Consider the following 20370-nt stretch of genomic DNA (forward strand, 5'->3'; position numbering starts at 1 on the left):
GCGGCGGTGCTTGCGACCAAGAAGAGCCGTGCGCCGGCGGTGGCGTCGGTCTTGCAGGACGAGGCTGCTGAAGAGGTGGCCGCTGTCAAGACGCAGGACGACGATGCGGACGTCGAGGTGTTGGTCTAAGCAGCTGCGCGCTATCCCTCACCAGGCCCCATGTCAACTTGTATATGCTTGCATCCCGTCGTAACGTGATAATTCAATGCAATTGCTTCTCGATACTTGCAGCAGGCCACGTCCGCGCACCCGCGGCCATCAGAGCCATCAGAACTCGTTGTGCTAAGTGGGCGTCTTGCCAACGGATGATTGGCTATCGGAAAATACGCGACGCGGATTGGCTAAAATATCGAATTCCGTCGTCGAGCGGCTGGGATTGGCTGAAAAGATCGGCCTGGGAATAGATTGCATTTTGGTGGGAAACCCCAGGCCATAATGCAGCGCCGGAACGACCCGGAGATGGAGGCGACGGTCGCCGAGCTCGCGGACGAGGTCCTCGGCCTCACGGGCGTGAGCGCGCCAGCCGCGAGGAAGGAGCTCTTCAACCGCGTCGGGACCTTCTTCTTCAAGCTCAAGGCCGAAGGCAAGGGCCACTGGTGGTGCCATGGCCGGCTTCCGGAGCTCAGCGCCTTCATGCTGCAGCTTGTGGACAAGCGCGCGGCCGGCAACCACATCGACACGTGGATCCGCGAGAGCTATAGCCAGCTGCAGCAGTGCACCGACTGGTACGACGCCCCGCTCGTCGTCCGGTCCTCATCTTCCTTCTCCTAGCATTGACGGGTACCATGCGATGCTTCTAACGCTGCAAGCCGAGCTTGCATCTTTGTACACGGAAGAGTCCATGAAGCTCTTCCTCCGCCTCCTCGTGGAAGCCGACGTCGAGCGGCTCAAGCTCATCTGGAGCTCGAATTCGTTCGTCAAGAAGCAGCGCGGACAGGAGCTCACGATGGGACTCTACGAGCTCTTCATGCACCCGCGCCTCCTCCGCGATTTTCGGTTCCTCAAGCCCATGCACAAGGTATATGCACCCTCGTACTCCGTAGTTCATGCGAGCCGACCGTTGTGGCTAGTGGATCGCAGAGAAGCCCGATGAAGCCCTCGAGCTCTGCGACTGGCACAAGCTCAAGCAGTGCCCGGGGCTGTACATGCTGCTCATGTGCCCCGACTCGGTGCTGCGGTGCGCCCCCCTCTTGCTGCTGTACTCACAGTCGCTCTAATTAGGGCGTGGAGTGCGACCGTCCTCTCCAAGCTTGGTCATATCGAGCTGCAATCAACGTCTCCGCTCGTCTCGGTCGTCGAAGAATGGATGTATCTCCTCGAGAACCAGCAGTACAATGTGTCCATGCTCGAGTTGGACCTCGCATCCACGTACGATCTCGCCGCGGTACCGTCGTCCTTATAGTGGACTGTATCATATGGAATTGTTGCTAGTTTATGGACAGCACGCAGTGCACACGGACCCCGACGCCGCAAGTGCTCTGGGCTGCGTTTGACGCGCTCTTCCAGGTACGATCGTCCAGGAAGAACGACATGACACTATTTTCCAACGTTCTATTGTAGACGCTGGAAGAGAACATGCTCGCCGAGCTCTTGCGGCGCTTTGACAACTTGCCGGACCTAGTCTTTACCTTTCTTCAGGAGGCCAACCCCGTCAACCCGAAATCGCCACCGCCCGTCGTCCTTGTCGTAGGCCTCTTTGCTACCAAAAACACACTAGTTGAGGCGGGTGTAGGTCGCACGCTGCTATGGAGTTCTCATGAAGAGCCTCCGTTATCGGCTCTGGGAACACACGTCGTATGACGCTGCGACTGTCTGGGACATGCTGCACGCCCAGTGCAAAACTACTTCCTGGCGCGAGTTTGTTGTGAAAGCGCTCCTCGAGCTCTGCGACCCGCTGCTTACATCGTTGCGGCCGCCAAACCAAGATGTACGTCTTGTTGCCCAGCGTTGGTATACATCGTCTTGTTTGAGTAGAGCGCGTCCGAGGCCGTGCGGTTGTACTTTGAAGTGCGTCGGCAACTGCTCTCGTTCTTGCTGCACGACGCACCACATCTGTACGCAGACCAGTCGGTCTTGCGCACGACCGTCACGCGCGTTCTCTGTGACGTGCTGCAAGCGTCGTTTGACACAACACGGTCGTCACTCGTGCGCCCGCTGCCAGGCGCCAAACCCGCCGACGTTGGCGCGCTCCCCGAGACCGAGACGCTCGACATTGTCACGCTGAGTCATCGCTTTTGGTGGCCTCTCACGCTCCATGACTCGCCCATGGACGAGCGCAACGCGTCGTGCTTCACCTCGGATTGGATGGACGTTCTCTTGGTGACGCTCCAGACGTCGAATGTCATGGGACTCGTAGATGCCGCCGCGACGACCGTCGCGCTCGTCTTGCGCAAGCAGCTCTACCTCATGCGCGACACGTGGATGATGCACCCAAGCCGCCTCGGCGACATTGCGTGGGTCTCGGACCTCTTCACCGCACTCTGCTCATGGACCGACGTTGAGAAGATTCCGCTCCTCGTCCACGCGGTGCTGTTTGAGACGGTCGGTGTCGCCGCGCAGCTCGCGTGCCGTCCGCCAACCGATGCACCGGCCGCGATCGAAGGCCTCGAGATGGTTCAGGACGTACTGTGTCCGTACGTCGAGCGCATGACGATCGAGACGACCGAGCGGGGGCTTGGCAACATCTTTCGCACACCGATCGTGGCGCAGCACATGACGCTCTGCCTCATCACGTCCCACCCGCGCTTACGCCCGTGCATCAAACGGTATTTTCTCTGAAGCTCAACTAGTCGTATCGACATGGAACGGTAGGCTCATCATGCACGGCGGCGGCGTCGCCAACAAGACGTACACGTCGTTCACCGAGCCGTACCAGAACCTCGTGTCGAGCTACATGCCGTCGTTCCTACGTGGCGTGGCCACGACGCTCATGTATCTCCGCGTGCACGGGCTCCAGCCGACGTGCGTCAAGGAGCTGCTCTTGCACTGGACGCACACGTTCGAGTCGCTGCCCGACGTGCTCTACAACTGCATCGTCAAAGAGGCGGCCAAAGCCAAAGCATCGTCATCCAGTAGTATCCAAAAGCCATCGGCGACGTCGGCGATGGATCTGACGCGGTTCCCACTGCTCATGCACCTCTTCCTTATGAACGCGCTCGAGAAGCTCTCGCCGAGCGACAATGAAGCGTACGGCGTCCGCGTTCTCCGCTTTGCGCGCTACATGTGGCGTCTCTGGTTTGTCTTCCACGGCGACCGCCACGAGTGTCTCGACTACCCCGCCAACCGCATTATTTTGCCGCTCTTGCAGCTCGCGCACCACCCAAACCCGACGCTGCAGCGCCGCGTCGTCGATCTCTGCGGCTACATTACGCAAGAGCTCGGGTCATCGGACTTTGTCTTTGATGCAAAACTCGACACGGAGATCACCGCCGTCTTGACGAGCTGGTCGTTTGAGGACGGGGACGCGGCGGGGCTATCGGCGCTGCGGCTGGGCCTCGAGACGCTTTTGCAGCTCAAGCGGTCGGTGCGCCTAGCCCGCGAGCGCGAAGCGATTGTCATCGACTCGGACGACGATGACGATGACGGTGTCGAGATCATCGAAGAAGAGGATTTAGACGAGGTGGGCGACGACGACGTCGTGCCGTGGTACTCGAAGGAAGCCCGTCGCCAGCGCGCCAAGGCCAAGAAAACGTCGTCGTCCCTTGGGAAAGCCAAGCTCACAAAACCCGGTATCGGGCCGTCCCCGTTCAAGACGCTTGTGCCATTCGCGCGACTTCCAAAGAAGTCAATGACGACGACGTTCGACCGCGCGTCGGCGGCGGTGCCCCGGCCGACCGACAGTTTTTACGACGATGTCGACTACGAAGCCATTCGGAAGCGCCGGGAGCAACAAGCGTCCAAGGAAGGGCCGACATCTGCGAGCACCAAGTCTGCCAAAAGCCGCACTGTCTCGGTGCTCGGGTACCAGCCGGCGTTTGGCGGCGGCGCGTCGTCCTCGACAGTACCACCTTCGTCGTCGGCTCCGTCGCCGCACAAAGAAGCTGTCAAGCCACCGAAAGACGCGCTGCCCGCGCCCGTGCTCAAGATGATTGGGACGATCCGGCACATTCGCAGCATGCGCAAGCCACTGCACCCGTCGTCGCTGTACCCGTTCTACCGCCAGATCCTCTTGGCGTCGCAGGTCGACCCGCGCTTCAAGACTTCGAGTAGCGCCGACCTCGCCAAGCCGTCGATTTCGTTTCTGTCGTCGATCGAGTATGGCCACGCCTTCTTACCCCTATTGTTGGAAGAAGTCCAGTGCGACATTGCTCAAGGGTACGTCGTATTCTCTATTTGTCCGCTCGTGTTGATGAAAAACTAGTTTTGGCGGGAATGGCCCGACCATTGGTCTCCGGCTCGAGGCCGAGACGATGAAGGAAAACCTCCGTGTCGTCACTTTTGCCTATTTGCAGCGGCCTATGAAGCGCAGCATTCGCAAGAATGACGTGGTGCGCGTCACGTCAACGCTGGTACCTAATCGCCTATGGTTTGAGAATGGACATGTATAGTCCATGTAGAACGCCGAGATTGCGTGCACGGGTGTCTACGTGCCCGAAGACGACGACAAGTTTTCGAAAAAAAAGGGCAACGACGACAAGGTGCGCGTGCTTTTGCTGACGGCCAGCGACAAGGAGATGCCCGTCGTGCTCCTCGACACGCTCATTGGCGGGTCGGAATGGAACGTGCGGGTCGTCGGCAACCTCACAACGAGTGCGCGCGAGTACTTGGCGCTCATGGCCATCGACTTTATTCCGCTGCATTTGCGGTCCGTTGTGCTCCAGCCGCACAAGTACAAGAGCACGCAGAGCACTGTTCTCGGCTTGATCTCAGACATTGACACGGTGCGGGACGCACCGGTATGTATTCTTCATGTGGCCCTCTCTCAGACCTTTGATGACTGTGTAGAGTACCGAGGCCGATAAGACGCTAATGGCCCACCTTGGCATTCTGGAAGACTTGCCCATGAAGCTCGAGGACCTTCGCGTACGGTGCCATCGCGCTGAGAATAGCTAAAGGATGGGTTTAGGTGACCAACATTGGCGTTATCGTGCGCAAGCTGCGCAAGTACAAGGGCGGCAACGACGTTGTGCAGCGGGCAGCAGCGCTCATCACCAAGTGGCAAAAGCTGCTCGATACCAAGGTACGACAAGAGATTCGTGGGCGAAACGGAATGCCATTTGACCTAGGACGAGCTCTCGAAGACGCCCCTTTTCTTGCCACCGCCCGTGTGGGACCAGCTGCAAACGACGTACAATGCATCCCAGCTCCAGTCGGTGCACTCGATTCTCAACAACTACTCGACGGGCGTGAGCTTGCTCCAGGGACCGCCAGGGACAGGCAAGACCAAGACCATCATGGGCATCATCAGCGGTCTTCTCGCGGTCTCGCTGCCAACGCCATCGGCCGTCACAGCTCCACGCAAGGCGATGGTGGTCAAGCCCGCACTTGTCGATTTTTCCGGTGCGTCGACAACGTCGTCACTACCGGGGGCGGTCAAGGCCACGAGCATCCAGCAGATCAAAAACAAGGGCATGTCGCGGCAGCGCCTCGAAGGCGCTATGGCCGGCCGGCCGATGTTCAAGCCGCGCCCGGCGTCGGGGCCGCGCACCGTCTCGGTACTCCCGATCGCCAACAAGGGACCCGAGACGAACCACATTCTCATTTGCGCTCCGTCCAACGGCGCCGTGGACGAGCTCATTTTGCGGCTTCGAACCGACGGGCTAGTCGGGCCTGACGGCAAGCCGATGCTTGTCTCGACGCCCAAGGTGCACTCTGTCTCGGGCGACGACGCCAACACAATCTCGCTGCTTCGCCTGGGGTCGGCGACCGAAGACGCGCCCTTGATCGTCAAGCAGAGCTGCCTCAACGACGTGGTCCGTGTCCAGGTCGAGACGCACCCCAAGTACCAAGCGTTTCAAGCGCTCACGCGGCGGCACACCGAGCTACGCGATGCGATCAAGCTCTTCCATACGCAGGCCAAAAGCGGCGAGACACCGACGGCCTCCAAGAAGGACATGACGGCGTGGCACCGCGAGCTCTCGGAGATCACGGGCAAGAAGCGCCGCCTCCAGGAAGAAGTCCAGATGCTCGAACGCACGACGGCGAATGCGCTCCTTGCCAAAGCCAACATCATTGCGTGCACGCTCTCGAAATGCGGCAGTGGCGACCTCGACGACGTGCCGCGCGGGTATGCCATCGGTCAGAATGACATGTCTCATAGTCGTGTCCTAGGTTTGATGCCGTCATCATTGACGAGGCAGCGCAAGCCGTCGAAACCAGCACCTTGATTCCACTCCGGGAGCGTGTCGCCCGCGTCATCTTTGTGGGCGACCCCAAGCAGCTACCGGCCACCGTCAAGAGCGTCGAGGCCCAAGACGCGCTCTTCAATCGATCGATGTTTGAGCGCCTTGCGGACGGCGGAGTGCCCCGGGCCATTCTGCGCGTACGCCGTGCTCGTCGTCTTGAAGATGCTCACAGCTTGGTGCGTAGGTGCAATACCGCATGCACCCGTTCCTGCGCGAGTTCCCGTCCAAAGCCTTTTACAATGGTATCCTCTCGGACGGCCCCGTCATTGCGACGCGGCTCCATACGCTCGGCATGCAAGTGTACAAGCACCCGTGCTATCAGCCGTTTGTGCTCTACGACATTGAGAGCGCCGAGCGCGACGGACCCGGGGGGTCGAAATGCAACAGCACCGAAGCGGCGTTTGGGGTCGCTATGGTATCGCACCAAGCTGGACATGAAAGGCCCAGTGTCATGTACGTAGGTCGAGCACCTCAAGGCAACGGTCGAGCTCGTCAAGACCAAGGAGTGGTCGATCGGCTTTGTGACACCGTACAAGGAGCAGGTCATGACGCTGCGCCACCTCGTGAGCGGGAAGGGCTGGAGCGACGTCGAAGTCAACACGGTCGACGGTTTCCAGGTCCGTCGTCTTACCAAGAAGAGCGTGCTTGGAATGGCGCGATATAGGGTCGCGAGAAGGATATCATCATCATGTCGTGCGTACGCACGCGTGCTGTGGGGTTCCTCAAGGACGTTCGTCGTCTCAACGTTGCGCTCACCCGTGCGCGCTACTGCTGCTTTGTCCTCGGTACGCGATCTCGAAGGTTTTGTCGAATCTCATGCTGGCGTCGTCGGTGTATGTAGGTCACGCGCGCACGCTGTGCAAGGACCCGACGTGGAAGCAGCTCGTTTCAAACGCCTACGACCGCAAAATGTACATCAAGGCAGCCAAGAAGCCGTTCGAGCAGATCTGGGCCGAGTCCGAGGCCGATGTTGCGCTCAAGGAGCAATACGAGAAGATGCACGCGCCGATTCTGGCCAAGTCCAAGGACGAGTCGTCCAAGCAGACCAAGCGCAAGCGCGTCAAGGGCCCGGACGTACGCCTCTCCTCATCTCGTTTAGCACCAGATACCAACACACTGCGTAGGACCGCGAGCCGACCAAGAAGCGCGACGACGAGGCGTCCGAGAACACGCTGCCCGCCCAAGAGGTATCCCTCCTCCTTACGGCCGAGCCTCATGCGGCGGCTAGGTGGTCGTGGACGTCGCATAGTCCACGCATGTATGGGATCGTATAACAAAAGCATCGCGTACCCTACTAGGCCTTGACGACGAGCGACCCGAGGACGCCAATGACAATAAAAATGGTCGTGCCAAAGCCGATGGCTACATATCGAGGTTCATAGCGCGAGAGGAGCAGGAGATGGGGCGTACCGTACTGCAAGATGCGCTTCTCGAGGCGCTGGCTCGCCACGTTGAGCTGGTGGAGGATCTCGTCGCTGTTTTCGCGCTGGAGGAGGAACTTTTGCTCGACCTCGGCGATCTCGGCCCGGACGTTCTCAAAGTCGAGCTTCTCCATCATCTGGATGTCCTGCTTGAGCGTCTTGAAGTCGCGCTCGAGCAGCTCCCGCATGCTGCGCTGCGCAATGTCTACCTCGCGAGATAGTATGCATGGGCATGATGGTATGGATTGGTACCAAACTTGAGCGTCGAGTTGAAGAGCCGCTCCGAGACCTCCGACTTGAGTGCATGGTTCTCGGCCTTGGTCGTGAGCTACATCGCATGAGCATCATCTCTCGCAGCAGCTCGTCGTTGTTACCAGAGTCGTCTGCGAGTCGTACGACTCTTTAAAGGCGCTCGCCATGGCGTCGACCAGGCCTTGCGCTTGCGGCGCCGAGTACCCTGCCTGTCCATGAGACCACCGACGTCGCTCAGCGTCCATGTACCCTGCTCCTGGAGCGCGCTTAGCGCAGCATCATGCTTCTTGACCTTGGGCGTGAAGAGCGGGGTGATCGTCGCATGCGTCCGCGCATGGAGGCGGGTCGACCTGCGCAGCATGGGGTGGCCGTGAAAATGGCGTCCGGATAATTTGTATTATCCGGATGATTGGGTGATGGCCATCCATCAGACAGGCAATAAGGTGCATGGGTGAAGAGGGCAAGGAGGACGATCGAGAAGAGCGGACCATGCGTGCTGCCACGTATTGATGTAGAGACCGTCCTCGCGCATGTAGCTCGCACCGGCCACAGCCTCGGCTGCTGCCCAGCCAAGGTAGAGCCTCTGGGATCGACGACTTGAGGGTGGTCGCACGTTGTCGGCTCGGATGGAAACCCACGTGCCATGCTCCCGTGGTGAAGACAGCACCCTGATGAGCGCTCTGCAGCCAGGATTGCGAGGCCAACATGTGCACGTATTGATTTAGCTAGCCTCGTTCCCAAACCACTCGTACTCTTGTCCTGCGGCGTGCGGGTCTTCTCTCGACGACCATCCTACTACATACATCCATGGGATCATGGTCAACCGTCAAGCGAGATGCGATAGCGTCATGGCATACGTCCATGATGGCATTGGATAAGACGACGAACGAGCTTGACACGATGTACGCGTAGATCGCATGCACGGGCGTAGCAAGTCGTCGTTCACCCACAATCCTCGACGTATGCGCATCATAGCGAACAGTAGGGCGGTAATCATGACAATCTGTACATCTTTAGCAGCGTCCACGTCAGGACAGTATTGGCGACTATGCAAGCATACTCGGCTCGCTCAACGGTGGGAAGCGCTGCGTAGTGCCTCATACTAGTAGGTGCGGCGACGTGATCATTTTGCACACCACGCGGTGACCACGGATGGCCGCTCTGTCACTGCGCCGGCGACGAGCTAGTGGGCTCTCAGCATCGTTGGGTACGGGCATCCGAAAGAGATGAATGCTCAATAGCGCTGTCGGGTCCAAGTATGACGACCGCGCACTACTAGTGATAGCACTACTACTAGTGCTGAAGTGGACAATCTCAACTCACTACCAAGTTCTTCGAGTCTCACGAGTATGCAACGAGTACAGTAAGGAGCTATGAGCGTATGTCGCTATCTCCATTTATGACTTTTCAAAGTACGTTCCGAGAAAGGCGAGCACGACCGTGATCGCAGCGCCAAAGCGCACCGCTACGCGAGGTCTATACATGTCGATGTATGGAGAGAGGGTACCGTATTGGAAGATGCGGCGCTCGAGCGTCTCGTTGGCGAGCGTGAGTTTGTTGAGAATCGTGTCGCTTTGTTGCTTGTGCAGCATAAACTTCTTCTCGACCTGCATGATCTCGGCGAGCACCTTGTCAAAGTCCGCCTTCTCGATGATGCGGATTTCCTGCTTGAGGTTGTTAAAGTCGCGGTCTAAAATCTCCTTCATGTGGCGCTGCGCAATGTCTACCGTGCCATCCTGTCGCCTCTTCCTTGCATCCAGAAAGCATATCCTACCAAACTTGAGCGTCGTGTTGAAGACCCGCTCCGAGAGCTCCGACTTGAGCGTCAAGTGATCGGCTTTGGTCGCGAGCTAGTCCACGCGCCATTTACATTGTTGCAACGATGCAGTCGTCGATTTACCCCAGTCTGCTGCATCTCGAGGCTCTCGGCCATCGTGCTCTTGAACGCATCGAGGACGGCCTCCGCCTGCTCCGCCGAGAAGCCTAGCCCATGCATATGAGTGCTACGTATGGCAGCATATCGCCGCGCACCTTGGTACTGCAGCTGCGTCACATACTTGTGCGTACGACCGGTGTCAAGGAGCCTGCACGAGGATGGGATCATGGCAGGCAGGCGTAGGATAGACGCGAAAAGGATATGAATCGAATGGGTAGACAGGCGGCTCTTCGATGGGCGCAGCGCTTGTCGTCGTCTGCGTGGCGGCGCGGGCGTACCGAGGCGGGCCACGCGCGAGGCGCCGCAGCAGCATGCTCCTGCCCATCATGCGATCCACGCCAAAATAAAAATCCCATTCGACTCGATTCTCCAAATTTAATCGTCTGCGATTAATGTTGCTACAACCACGACAGCGGACGCTCACGAAAACCATTTTAATTCTCACGCATTTGCTTTTATACTGTTCCAGGAGCATCCCAATCAAAAGACTAGAAACACCGTCCTTACGCGTTCACTGGCCTCTTTCCAAGCATATTCGATGGTCGCTCCCCACATCGTTGTACGCAACCACCTTAGTATGGCCTGTGCCACCTTCTTTCCAAGCGTCCTATCGTGTCAACAAGGCGTGTTCGATATGCTGTCCATGTACATATGCGACGCAATGCAGCGAGTTGCGTGCATTTACCTGCAGCAATTGCCATACCTGGCGTCGACATGCAATCTCACAGGATACCCATCGAGTCTGAGAGGATTGGTCGCTCTTAACGAGGGTCCGGATGATGGCCTTTGATACAAGAACCCATACAAACTTCAAATGAAGTGGAGGTGCCAAGCGCACTTAGGCGAGACATAATCGCTGGTTGGCGCTGGAGGGATAGGTCTTGAGCCGATTTCATTGGTCAGCGTTCATTCTTGGCCCGCAACCGGTACGCTGCCGCTTTCATTTTCAGTCTCCGTTTAACTAGCAGAAAACACTACTAAGATGGTATGAACATGCTGCTACCGATGAAGATGATGACGATGCTGATGCTGCATGTGCTTTAGGGTAAGGATATCATTGCTGGTGGCAAGAGTACGGGCCGCAAGTCCCGCACGGCCCCCAAGTCCGAGAACGTCTACCTCAACCTTCTCGTCCGCGTACGTCCACCATTGCGCCTCCTGCAATGGCCCTCCTGTCGCGATCCACCGCGCCGCCATGGCATCATGCAGCTCACAGGCTACAGGCGGCCATGGCGCCGGCGGATCGCGGCAACGGCCACGCAGCCCATTGTGCGACACAGGCGCTGATGCCATCACTGATGTTTAGCTCTACCGCTTCTTGGCCCGCCGTACGGACGCCAAGTTCAACGAGGTCGTCTTGAAGCGCCTGTATATGAGCCGCACGAACCAGCCGCCGATGTCGATTGCCCGTGTCGCTCGCTACATGAAGAACAAGGAGGACAAGATCGCCGTTGTCGTTGGCACGATCACGGACGACATCCGCCTCTTCGACGTCCCGAAGCTCACGATCGCCGCCCTCGGCTTCACGGAGGGTGCCCGCGCCCGCGTCCTCGCCGCCGGTGGTGAAATCCTCACCTTCGACCAGCTCGCGCTCCGCGCGCCCAAGGGTGCCAACACGGTGCTCCTCCGCGGCCGCAAGACGGCCCGTGAGGTCTACCGCCACTTCGGCCACGCCTCGACGCTCGACTCGGTGCACACGCACGACCACGTCAAGCCGTACGTGCGCTCGAAGGGTCGCAAGTTCGAAAAGGCCCGTGGTCGCCGAAAGAGCCGTGGCTTCAAGGTCTAAGCTACCTAGTTGCCTGTACGGAGATGCTACCCCTGCTGTGTTGGTCACTTATCTTGCTGTAATTGCCAATACAAAAACGAGACGCTTGGAGACTAAGCTGTTATCTATGAGAGATACCTGTTTCCCCCAAATTCCCTTCTCTTCTCCCCATCGCCCTTGTCTTCTCTCGTTCGCTGGAGCAGGAATGCCATCATCATGCAACGTGGTGGACCATGTAGAAAGGTCACAGAAGCTGCGACGAGGCAACTGGCTGGGTGGTCACCAAAGTCCATCATTACTCTTCCTGCAGCGGACCAGTGGCAGTGACACACGTCGAGATACGTCGCTGGTGCAACGACGAGAAGGCCATCTTCCGCAAACTGCAGAAAGGTCGCTCTGCGCTGCACACCAGTCGCCAAGCGATGGCTCAGACCTTCGAAGGTGCAGACTCCTTGTCTTCAGATCAATGGGACAACACTATTTGGTTAACGAGCGCGATTACTTGCGCTTGTTGATGTCGCGGATGTACATGAGCTTGGCGACGATTTCGGCTACACGACAAATAAGACAATAAGACAATAAGAAGACGACATGGATGCTTACCGCACTCGTACGCCGACTCGGCCGAGTAGTCGATCGTCTCCTCTTCGGGCTGGCTGAAGTGGATCTGAAAGTCGCACGGGTCGGTGAGGAAGCGCAGCCACGTGATGCTCGAGATCGGACGCTCCGACTAGTATCAATCCATCAACCTCATAATATGCCAAGATGAGACAATATTTGTCTTCCTACCACTTTGATGTTGGTGCGCGAGATCATTGCGCGCTCGCCGACCTTTTTGTTGTACACTTTGTGCAAGTCGACGCCAAACATGCGGTGCTGGCGCTTGCGAAACTTGTTGGTTTTCATCACCTTCCACTCCTTGTACATGGCGGCCTTGACGTCGTTGTACATGAACGTCGACGGGTCCGGGCGCACGTTCTTGAGCGCTTCCGCGGGGTTCTCATCGACCTCTGCCGTGCTATCAGCGCCTCTAAGATCGTAGAGTGCGCACCGGTGGCGTCCGACGTCGGGGCGACGTGCGCAGAGACTTTTGGGGCGTCGGCGTACACCTCTTTCCACGAGCATCAGCAGATGGAACGAGAGCGCAACGTACTGCGCGCGAGCGTGACCTCTTGGAGCCCGAGCGGCTTGAGCGGTCGGTCGAGGTCGATTTCGTCCGAGACAAGGTCGAGCCGGACCTTCTCGGCGTCGTTGACTTTGAGGACGTACTCGTCGAGGACGGGAAGGCGGTGGCGCCTCGCAAGCACAGGCAGCAAGTCCTTCCCGCACATGCCGTCTTTGAGTGCGACGACCGTGTAATTGTCGTTGGGCCTACATCAACTCAAACTCAATATGCTTGTCGTCGATTTGAGAAGAAACATGAAGATTTTGAGAATCGCCTTGTCGCTCGCGCCGCCAAACCGCCGGTGGATCGAGAGCGAGTTGTCTTGCGAGCTGATTTGGAGACCGCTCGTCGAGCCTTGCCGGTACGTATCTACATCGCGTGTCATCAATCCGACTTGCAAAATGGATCGATTTTTGGATAGTTGGATAGTTAGATAGATGGTACCGGGGCTGTGCTCGTTGGGCGGACACGCGTCGGGGCGTTCGCAGAGGCAAAACTCGTGGTCGCCATTGTCGCCAAAGTTTTTGATCTTGCGGGATCGGTCGAGCGCCGGGCAGTCTTCGTCCGGGTACCCGTCCATGTCGTGCAAGCGCAGGTCGTAGCACTCGGGGTGGCCGTAGTAGAGCGGCGGCTGCCGCGCCTCCTTGCGGTGCGAGCTCAAAATGGCCTGGATCGACTCTTCGACGGTCGAGATTTCATAGAGCTGCATGCGCGTTAGACACGAGGCGACCAAGCCCATGTACCTCAAGGTTCATCTCTTGGCGGTTCGGAAGGTAGATCTTGAGGTAGAGCACGGGCGAGTCGATTGCAGCCTTGGTGCCGGCGAGGCCCATTGGCATACCCGAGCTACCCTTGAGGGCGGCGTCCAGCGCCGTCGTCGCCGCCGATGGAAGCGACTCGACGGGCTCGCGCTCAAACATAAACGACTCCTACAGCTCCATGCTGACGAGTGCACCGAGGTAGAGACAAGCGGACCTCGTCGCTGTCGTCGTCCGAGTCGCCCCGCTTGCTCTTCTTCTTGTCAAAGACCACGACGCGCGGCTTCCCTGGCGGGTTGTTGCCGCCGTTCGCCGGGCGCTTCTCGGAGACCGTAGGCTTGAGCTTGGGCGGGTGTGGCGGCGGCGATGACTGCGGCGCGGCGCCGTTGGTCGAGGTCGGCGTCGGCAGCGCGGCTTGGATCGACTGCCGCTCCATCCATGACGAGCGCATCTCAAAGGAAGCGACCTTGGGCGACGAGTTGAAGATGCGATCGACCTCCGAGTCTTGCCGGTCGTGGAAGCGCGGGCTGTTGCATGCGTTCAAGCGCAGGAGGCTGATGAGGCCGCGTAGCTCGCTCACCTCGGACAGCTGCATGATGGCGTAATGCCCGGTCAATGTCCGCTTTTCAAAAACGGATTTCGGACATGTCCTAATTCGAGCACCCGACGTGTCCAGTGTGATACAAATGGGATTTCCACAGCACCACCTTTTGTGATTTCAACACCACGGGCCACGAGCTCAAATAGCCTTTGGACACGAGTGCGGGCTCCAATGGACGCATTCCTACTCTTGTGTACACGTACTACCGTGTGGTGGATACACACTGGACGAGTTCATTTTGACGAGCGATGCCAGTGTCCTAGCGTGCTGCCAATGTATATTCCGTAGAGGCGTCCGTGTGACGACCCCCTTTTCGGAATCAATGCGGCCTGCCTATTTTCAGCATGATGCACCGGATGGCCGCGCGGTCCATGGGAAGCCGCGCGATGCGACGGCCGTGGCTGCTCTGCGCTGACTTTGACGACACCATCAGCGCCAAGGACACGATCCAAGACCTCGCGCTTCTGGCATGCGCGGCGCGCGGCGCATCTTCGGCGACGTGGTCCCAGCTCTGCCAGCAGTACATGGATGAGTACATGCCTGCGATGGCCTCGATCCCGCATACGTCGCCGCCCGTGGCCTACGATCCTATTGGCTTGGCGAACTTCTTGCGAACGTTTAGCGCCGTGGACAAGGCGTCGATCGACCGCGTGGTGGCGAGCAGCGTCTTGGCCGGTCTCTCGCGAGATGTGATTGCCGACGGCGCCACGTCTCTCGTGACGCTCAAGCCCGACGCCGCCTCGGTTCTCTCGCAGCTGTCTATGCCGCTTGCGCTAATCTCGAGCAACTGGTCACGCGACTGGCTGGCTGCGTCCATGCATGGCATTGCTGTCGACGCTGTTTACGCCAATGGTAGCATCATTCGACTCCTCCCTTGGCGATTCACCGATGGTAGACTTGGTGTTTGATGATGGCGTCTCCACCGGCGACCTCGCTTTGTGCATGCAGTCGCCGTTTGAGAAGGCGCAATGCGTGACCAAGTTGCAAGACCACGCGAGCATTATCTATGTTGGCGACGGTGTCAATGACCTCCTCGCCCTGCTTACAGCCGACGTCGGCATCGTCTTTGGCAACCCGACGGCATCGGCGTCCCGCGTCGCGCGGCATTTTGGCGTGCGCCTCGTCGATCTCGTGGACGAAAACACAGTGTCTGTCGCAGCGCTGGCTACGCGTGCGGCGACCTCCAAAGTAGAGAACGCGCCGTTGCTCTTCCGCGCACCGTCGTGGCACGTTCTGGGCCCATTTCTGTGCTAAGACAGTTAGAACATAGAGGATCACTTCCAGTAGGTTGGCGTCTGTAGTGCTGAGCAGCTTTCACGTCCCTACTGATGTCCGTAGTGCGACAGCAAAACCAAATCCTGGCGATTGGTGATAGGTGGTGCTGTAGAAAGGCAATGTGATCTCGACATTTGATTGGTGGAATATTTGATACCGGCGTCTGATTGGTCGAAATGGATCTATATTCGGCCCCGATGGTCAAGGTCGTGGCCGTCACGCGCGGACCAACGCGGGTGGCGCCACGGCACGACGCCCCCTTCGCCGTACGCCGCGATTACTCGGGCGTTGCAATACACGGCTTGCTCCTTCTCAACCTCCTCGCAATGGTAAAAGCACTCTGTCAAACGAGGTCTTATATTTCTAGCCCATGAAGGCGTACGTTTCGGAGGCTTTTCCGTGGGCCCCGGTCGCCGATGCGCCACCGTCGTTTCCCAACTATAGCGCTTTCAATACATCGACGCTGGCACTTGACATGGCCTTGTACACGCCAGCGACGTCGCTCCCAGAAGGCGCCACGTACGTGATCGATGCAAAAAGGAACACGCATGTGTTTCGCCACGTCATTCACCGCAGCACACCGCTGCGCTCGCTGGCCGAATGCGACGACACGTTTCTTGTCGGAATTCCTGGCATGTTCTTCGCGGGCCCCGTGATCCACAAGTTGCTCTGCGACTGCGCGATGGCGCCCAACATGACGGCGTTGCACGGCCGCGGGTCGTGCCTCTACCTCACCATGACGTCGTTGATGCACGGCCACGTATGCGTCTGGATCGTCGCCGATGCGCCCAACGAATCGATTGTCTTCTACGCCTACACACCGCGGGTCTTGCCATCGGCGTTTCTTTGGTTCAAATTTGCCTACCTTCTGCCTGTTCCTCTCGTGCTGTGCGCTCCGCCTCGTTCACAAGAGATACCATGTGCACGTAGCGGCGCTCGAGACGCTGCTGCGACGCCACGGCCATCAACGCCAGCGTCTCTCGCCGCACACGTGGCGCTATACAATCGTGTGGGGCGACCCGTCCGTGCTCGTACTCGCCAACCCGTACATTTGCATCGGGTTTCTCATTGATGCATGGCTCAGTGCGGACATGGCCGGCCTCGCAGTCCTTCGACTCTATCAAACGAGCGATCGATGGCTGCTTCTGCGCTCTAGTTTGTATCTCTCGCGCGTGGTACATCGAGTCGTAGCCAACTCGTCGTGGTGACGTGTATCGAGTAGGTGTGGGCAGCGTACGCGGCCTTGTGCGCGACCAACGCGGCCTTGAAACGCTGGAAGCGAGAGCACTTGTTTTCGCCATTGGACCCGACCGTCGCCGTGATACTTGTCACGGTGTTTTGCGTCAGCATCTCGTGGCTGAGCCAGAACGTCGGTGTCTTCTTGAAGACAATGCGCTATCTCTATGAGCTCGCAGGATCGACGGGCGAGTCAACCGATATCTTTGTGGGATGCTCAGCCTTCACGCTCGCCATTCCGCTGGTACCGCTAGGCCACGGCTTTCTCCGGTCGCTCGCGGCCACGAACTCGGTCGGCCCTTCTTCGTACAGCAGCTTTCGCTACAAAAACTTGAAGAATCGCGTCTGGAGTCGCATGACGCGCTGCTGGCAGCGCCGACCCGAGCCTCGCGTCGCGCTCGGCGGTACCATGCACGCGCTACGTCCGCGCTTCAAGACATGCGTGACGATGGACTGGCACGCGACGGACTGCTTTGTCTTGTGCTACTGCAACGACGTCTTGGACACGACGCTCCGCGTTGGGCTCCTCAATGCCCTTGATCGGCGTGAGTCGGACCCCGAAGGCTCCATCACCACGTCGTGCGCGCCGTCCGAGTATGGTGTTTTCCAGCTGCGCTGCTTACCAATACCGGGCACCCACAGTCTCTCAGCACCCGCGACGCCGTCGGCCTGGTGTCTGTAGCTGTTCTCAGGGTATTGTCTTACTCGTGATGGCAATGACATCAGTATGCACCCGAGACGTGATTTTGATTATTTTCTGTAAATATACACTCAGATTGCCCCGAAAGCTTATAGACCTCGAGCAGGACTGGTACCGTATCTCCCCTTGTGCACTTCTTGAGTGAACTAACTAAAGACGTTATACACCCGCAACTACTCCGTTTGGTGGGACGAGGTTAGGTCGAGACGAGAAGCACAGAGCAACGTCGTTGACTGGTGGCAATGTGGCACATTTGAATTTCGAACAAATTACGGTATAGCTGCGCTGCAAATATTAGACTAACCACTTGGTTCTTGCCATATTTCGCCAACGGCTATATTTGAACGGCGATGCTATCAAGCAAAGTCGCCGCCCTTTCTGCGGCCGAGCGGCCGTCGTATGTCGTGCGCCGGGACAGACCCAGCCACGTCGTGCGATTCATTCTCGTTCTCAACCTCCTCTCCATGGTAGCTTCTCTCTTCACGGGCACGAGTGACACCCCCTTTGTCTAGTCCCTCAAGGCGTACATCTCGGAAGCCTTTCCATGGTCCCCGCTGCCCTTCCCCACGACCGTCTTTGCCAACTTTTCGGACTTCAACACGTCGACACTCGCCGAGAGTCAACGTCGGTACAATCGAAGGACGCTGCCGACCCTCAACACGTACACGTTTGATTCGATGCAAAACAGCCACGTGCTCCGCCACGTCTTCGCTCGGACACGAACGATCCCAGAGACCGACTGCACGACCGACGCCATAGCTGGCATTCCCGGGGCCATGTACATTGGCTCCTCTGCCCGATCCGTCATCTGCCAGTGCGCCGCATCGGCCAATATGACTCAATGGCATCTTCGTGGCGGGTGCTACTACGACAAGCAGCTCTCGCAGCTCAACGGCCACACGTGCGTGTGGGTGACGGCCGGCGATGACATTATCGGCACGGATGCCAATGAGACGATCACCATCACCCACGTGTACACGCCGATGGTGCTCTCGCCAACGTTTGTGTGGCTCAAGTTTTTGTACCGTCTCAGTATCACGGGCGTGGTCGGCTACCTTCTCCATACAAACTACAACGTTCACGTACGGGAGCTGGAGCGTGCGCTGCGGCGGTATGGGCACCGACGTGACATCTCGGGCGACTGGTCGTACACGATTGTGATTGGCGACCCGACTGTCCTTGTTCTGGCACACCCGCTGGTGACGCTTGGATTTGTCTTGGACGTCTGGCTGAGCACGGACAATGTCGGGATCGCCACATTGCGTGCGTCGCAGCTCAACGACCCGCTGCTCATGTTCCAGACCACGCTCTACTTGTCTCGACTGGTAGGACAAAATGGATCTAGAAATGCGATGCCAGATTTACTTCTTGTAGGTCTGGTTTGCGTACGCCGCATTGAGCCTTGTCAATATGCAGCTCAAGCGCTGCCATGTCGAACACCGCTTCAAGGCCGTGGACCCCACTATCGTGGCAATAGCGGTCACAATCTACAGCTTTGTGCTGTCGTGGGCCGGCCAGAACGTACCATTGCTCGTTGCGCTCTTCCAGTGGCTCTACCGCCTCCCGGTGCCGGCGTCACGCCAAAATGAAGAGCTGGAGCTTATCCTGAGCTGCAGTGTCTTTACGTTCATGATCACGATCGGTCCAGTCACCTACGGCTTCTTTGCCATGTGCTTGGAGCGTACTTGCATCCATCTACCTCCATCTAATGCAGTCGAATGACGCCGGCTTTGTAGGTGTACTCCCCCCACACCCGGGGATTTCATACCACTCGCAGAGCTACACCAATATAAAGAACCGGGTGCTGTACGCGCTACTCCACCACGGTGGCTGCTCGAAACGAAACGAACCCGCGCGACTCTCCCTTGGTGGCACCGTACACGAAGCTTTGACCCAGCACCCCCGTGACAAGCGCTGCGTCACCATGAGCTGGCGCGCGACCGACTGCTTCGTCTTGTGCTACAGCGAGGATAGGGTTCTCGATACGACATTGCGTCTGAGTTTGGTCGCGAGTGTCGATCCACCTCGTCGCGCCGCACGTGGTGTCACGCCCGAAAAAACCTCGGAGCCCTCTGTCTATGTCGTGAGTCAGTTGGCACAGCACCCGGGCCCATGGGGCAGTGATACGAGTCCGTACTCTTTCGTGCACCCGGCCACGGGGCCGACCGCATGGTGCCTCTAGCGTTTTCATTGTAGTAACGACGAATCACTGCATTCTCAGAGCTTAGTGCTATTGAGATTTTGCAAGTACATACACCCGCCATTCTATAGAACGAACAAAAATAATAAAATCAGCTGCGATCTGAGTCGAAGAATTTGCTGGAGCGAAAAGACTTTAAAAGAACAAACTAAGATCGACTTGTTGCATTATTAGCAAAATCTCAGCGCCTGGTTGACCATATTCGTTGCCGTCATCGCACTTAGATACACCAATGGGACGGCTCCCGCGCCCGCGCAATGACCGGTGGAAATTGATCGAGAAGCCGGTGCAGCGTGTACTTGGAGGTAGTTGGTGCGTTCAGCACGGCAAGCGACGGCGTGGGCTCGTTGCGGTCGAGGCTCTCGAGCAAGCTGAGGCGGAGACGCTCGACAAGCACATTGTCCTTGTAGCAGTAGACAAAGCAGTCGGCGCTCCGAAAACTAATCGTTGGCGACCGCTTATAGCGCGCGTTTCGACGAAAGATGCTGTAGACAGAGCCGCCGACCTCGGGTGCCAAGCTGTTCTTGTCGGGGTGCGCCCACTGCAGCACGGTGAACATCGCTTGGGATTTGACACCGTTGTAGCGAAAGCTGCCAAAAGGCGATGCTACGGCCGACGACTGTGCTGTGATTCGGCGGCTTTCTATTCTCAGCAGTAGGAGTGAAGAGGTCGAAGAAGATGAACGAGCAACTGACGTGTACGGTGGCGGCGACA

General features: G+C 58.1%; 10 protein-coding genes across 10 annotated transcripts in view; 6 read left to right on the plus strand and 4 right to left on the minus strand.

The window, feature by feature from the left end:
- SDRG_03865 (hypothetical protein) overlaps positions 1–224 on the plus strand; it is a gene marked incomplete at its 5' end in the record, with an annotated part of 1627 nt that extends 1403 nt beyond the window's left edge. The window contains one exon of the mRNA XM_008609509.1: positions 58–224. Within this exon, the coding sequence (XP_008607731.1) occupies positions 58–129 (72 nt within the window). The 3' untranslated portion in view covers positions 130–224. The remainder of the gene's footprint in view (positions 1–57) is intronic.
- A 191-nt stretch (positions 225–415) lies between these two features.
- Positions 416–7703, plus strand: SDRG_03866 (hypothetical protein). The gene is made up of 21 exons (XM_008609510.1): positions 416–725; positions 772–1018; positions 1071–1177; positions 1222–1384; positions 1432–1506; positions 1561–1686; positions 1733–1927; positions 1975–2765; positions 2812–4314; positions 4361–4508; positions 4557–4895; positions 4945–5022; positions 5066–5179; positions 5226–6226; positions 6271–6481; positions 6529–6759; positions 6806–6961; positions 7009–7129; positions 7186–7418; positions 7469–7531; positions 7573–7703. The coding sequence occupies exons 1-21, from the start codon at positions 436–438 to the stop codon at positions 7591–7593; spliced, it is 6213 nt and encodes a 2070-aa protein (XP_008607732.1). The 5' UTR covers positions 416–435; the 3' UTR covers positions 7594–7703.
- Positions 7639–8378, minus strand: SDRG_03867 (hypothetical protein; the record flags this gene model as incomplete). The annotated part of the gene is made up of 5 exons (XM_008609511.1): positions 7639–7706; positions 7755–7970; positions 8018–8093; positions 8140–8222; positions 8267–8378. 5 exons carry the CDS (start codon positions 8376–8378, stop codon positions 7639–7641), a joined length of 555 nt encoding a protein of 184 aa, XP_008607733.1.
- A 1036-nt stretch (positions 8379–9414) lies between these two features.
- SDRG_03868 (hypothetical protein) lies at positions 9415–10266 on the minus strand (the record flags this gene model as incomplete). The annotated part of the gene is made up of 6 exons (XM_008609512.1): positions 9415–9482; positions 9525–9740; positions 9792–9867; positions 9918–10000; positions 10049–10101; positions 10232–10266. The coding sequence occupies 6 exons, from the start codon at positions 10264–10266 to the stop codon at positions 9415–9417; spliced, it is 531 nt and encodes a 176-aa protein (XP_008607734.1).
- A 551-nt stretch (positions 10267–10817) lies between these two features.
- Positions 10818–11889, plus strand: SDRG_03869 (60S ribosomal protein). The gene is made up of 3 exons (XM_008609513.1): positions 10818–10938; positions 10998–11090; positions 11260–11889. Exons 1-3 carry the CDS (start codon positions 10936–10938, stop codon positions 11740–11742), a joined length of 579 nt encoding a protein of 192 aa, XP_008607735.1. The 5' UTR covers positions 10818–10935; the 3' UTR covers positions 11743–11889.
- Positions 11890–12164: 275 nt separating this feature from the next.
- SDRG_03870 (hypothetical protein) lies at positions 12165–14266 on the minus strand. Its single transcript, XM_008609514.1, has 9 exons — positions 13862–14266; positions 13630–13815; positions 13331–13589; positions 13141–13255; positions 12875–13092; positions 12773–12832; positions 12511–12731; positions 12325–12451; positions 12165–12272 (listed from the first exon to the last, which is right to left on the minus strand). Exons 1-9 carry the CDS (start codon positions 14237–14239, stop codon positions 12220–12222), a joined length of 1617 nt encoding a protein of 538 aa, XP_008607736.1. The 5' UTR covers positions 14240–14266; the 3' UTR covers positions 12165–12219.
- Positions 14267–14378: 112 nt separating this feature from the next.
- On the plus strand, positions 14379–15639 carry SDRG_03871 (hypothetical protein). The gene is made up of 2 exons (XM_008609515.1): positions 14379–15097; positions 15141–15639. Exons 1-2 carry the CDS (start codon positions 14590–14592, stop codon positions 15497–15499), a joined length of 867 nt encoding a protein of 288 aa, XP_008607737.1. The 5' UTR covers positions 14379–14589; the 3' UTR covers positions 15500–15639.
- A 78-nt stretch (positions 15640–15717) lies between these two features.
- On the plus strand, positions 15718–17540 carry SDRG_03872 (hypothetical protein; the record flags this gene model as incomplete). The annotated part of the gene is made up of 4 exons (XM_008609516.1): positions 15718–15849; positions 15888–16403; positions 16462–16695; positions 16743–17540. 4 exons carry the CDS (start codon positions 15718–15720, stop codon positions 17436–17438), a joined length of 1578 nt encoding a protein of 525 aa, XP_008607738.1. The 3' UTR covers positions 17439–17540.
- A 250-nt stretch (positions 17541–17790) lies between these two features.
- SDRG_03873 (hypothetical protein) lies at positions 17791–19681 on the plus strand. The gene is made up of 4 exons (XM_008609517.1): positions 17791–17923; positions 17969–18781; positions 18831–19137; positions 19193–19681. The coding sequence occupies exons 1-4, from the start codon at positions 17807–17809 to the stop codon at positions 19636–19638; spliced, it is 1683 nt and encodes a 560-aa protein (XP_008607739.1). The 5' UTR covers positions 17791–17806; the 3' UTR covers positions 19639–19681.
- Positions 19682–19809: 128 nt separating this feature from the next.
- The window catches only part of SDRG_03874 (hypothetical protein), a gene marked incomplete at its 5' end in the record, with an annotated part of 1784 nt that continues 1223 nt past the window's right edge, over positions 19810–20370 (minus strand). Inside the window, one exon of the mRNA XM_008609518.1 lies at positions 19810–20246. Coding sequence (XP_008607740.1) covers positions 19877–20246 — 370 coding nt within the window. The 3' untranslated portion in view covers positions 19810–19876. The remainder of the gene's footprint in view (positions 20247–20370) is intronic.

Source organism: Saprolegnia diclina (assembly GCF_000281045.1).
Source record: "Saprolegnia diclina VS20 unplaced genomic scaffold supercont1.9, whole genome shotgun sequence".
Classification (NCBI taxonomy): Eukaryota; Oomycota; class Saprolegniomycetes; order Saprolegniales; family Saprolegniaceae; genus Saprolegnia; species Saprolegnia diclina.

Coding starts and splice junctions, on each gene's coding strand:
- SDRG_03871 (XM_008609515.1), top strand. CDS start 14,590: ATGATGCACCGGATGGCCGCGCGGTCCATGGGAAGCCGCGCGATGCGA. Junction 15,098..15,140: donor CGACGCTGTTTACGCCAATG/GTAGCATCATTC, acceptor CACCGATGGTAG/ACTTGGTGTTTGATGATGGC.
- SDRG_03866 (XM_008609510.1), top strand. CDS start 436: ATGCAGCGCCGGAACGACCCGGAGATGGAGGCGACGGTCGCCGAGCTC. Junction 1,385..1,431: donor CCACGTACGATCTCGCCGCG/GTACCGTCGTCC, acceptor AATTGTTGCTAG/TTTATGGACAGCACGCAGTG. Junction 6,760..6,805: donor CGGCGTTTGGGGTCGCTATG/GTATCGCACCAA, acceptor TCATGTACGTAG/GTCGAGCACCTCAAGGCAAC.
- SDRG_03869 (XM_008609513.1), top strand. Junction 11,091..11,259: donor ACCTCAACCTTCTCGTCCGC/GTACGTCCACCA, acceptor ACTGATGTTTAG/CTCTACCGCTTCTTGGCCCG.
- SDRG_03870 (XM_008609514.1), bottom strand. CDS start 14,239: ATGCAGCTGTCCGAGGTGAGCGAGCTACGCGGCCTCATCAGCCTCCTG. Junction 12,732..12,772: donor CCCGACGTCGGACGCCACCG/GTGCGCACTCTA, acceptor ATAGCACGGCAG/AGGTCGATGAGAACCCCGCG. Junction 12,273..12,324: donor CGAGTCGGCGTACGAGTGCG/GTAAGCATCCAT, acceptor TTTGTCGTGTAG/CCGAAATCGTCGCCAAGCTC.
- SDRG_03873 (XM_008609517.1), top strand. CDS start 17,807: ATGCTATCAAGCAAAGTCGCCGCCCTTTCTGCGGCCGAGCGGCCGTCG. Junction 18,782..18,830: donor CGCTCTACTTGTCTCGACTG/GTAGGACAAAAT, acceptor TACTTCTTGTAG/GTCTGGTTTGCGTACGCCGC. Junction 19,138..19,192: donor CTTTGCCATGTGCTTGGAGC/GTACTTGCATCC, acceptor CCGGCTTTGTAG/GTGTACTCCCCCCACACCCG.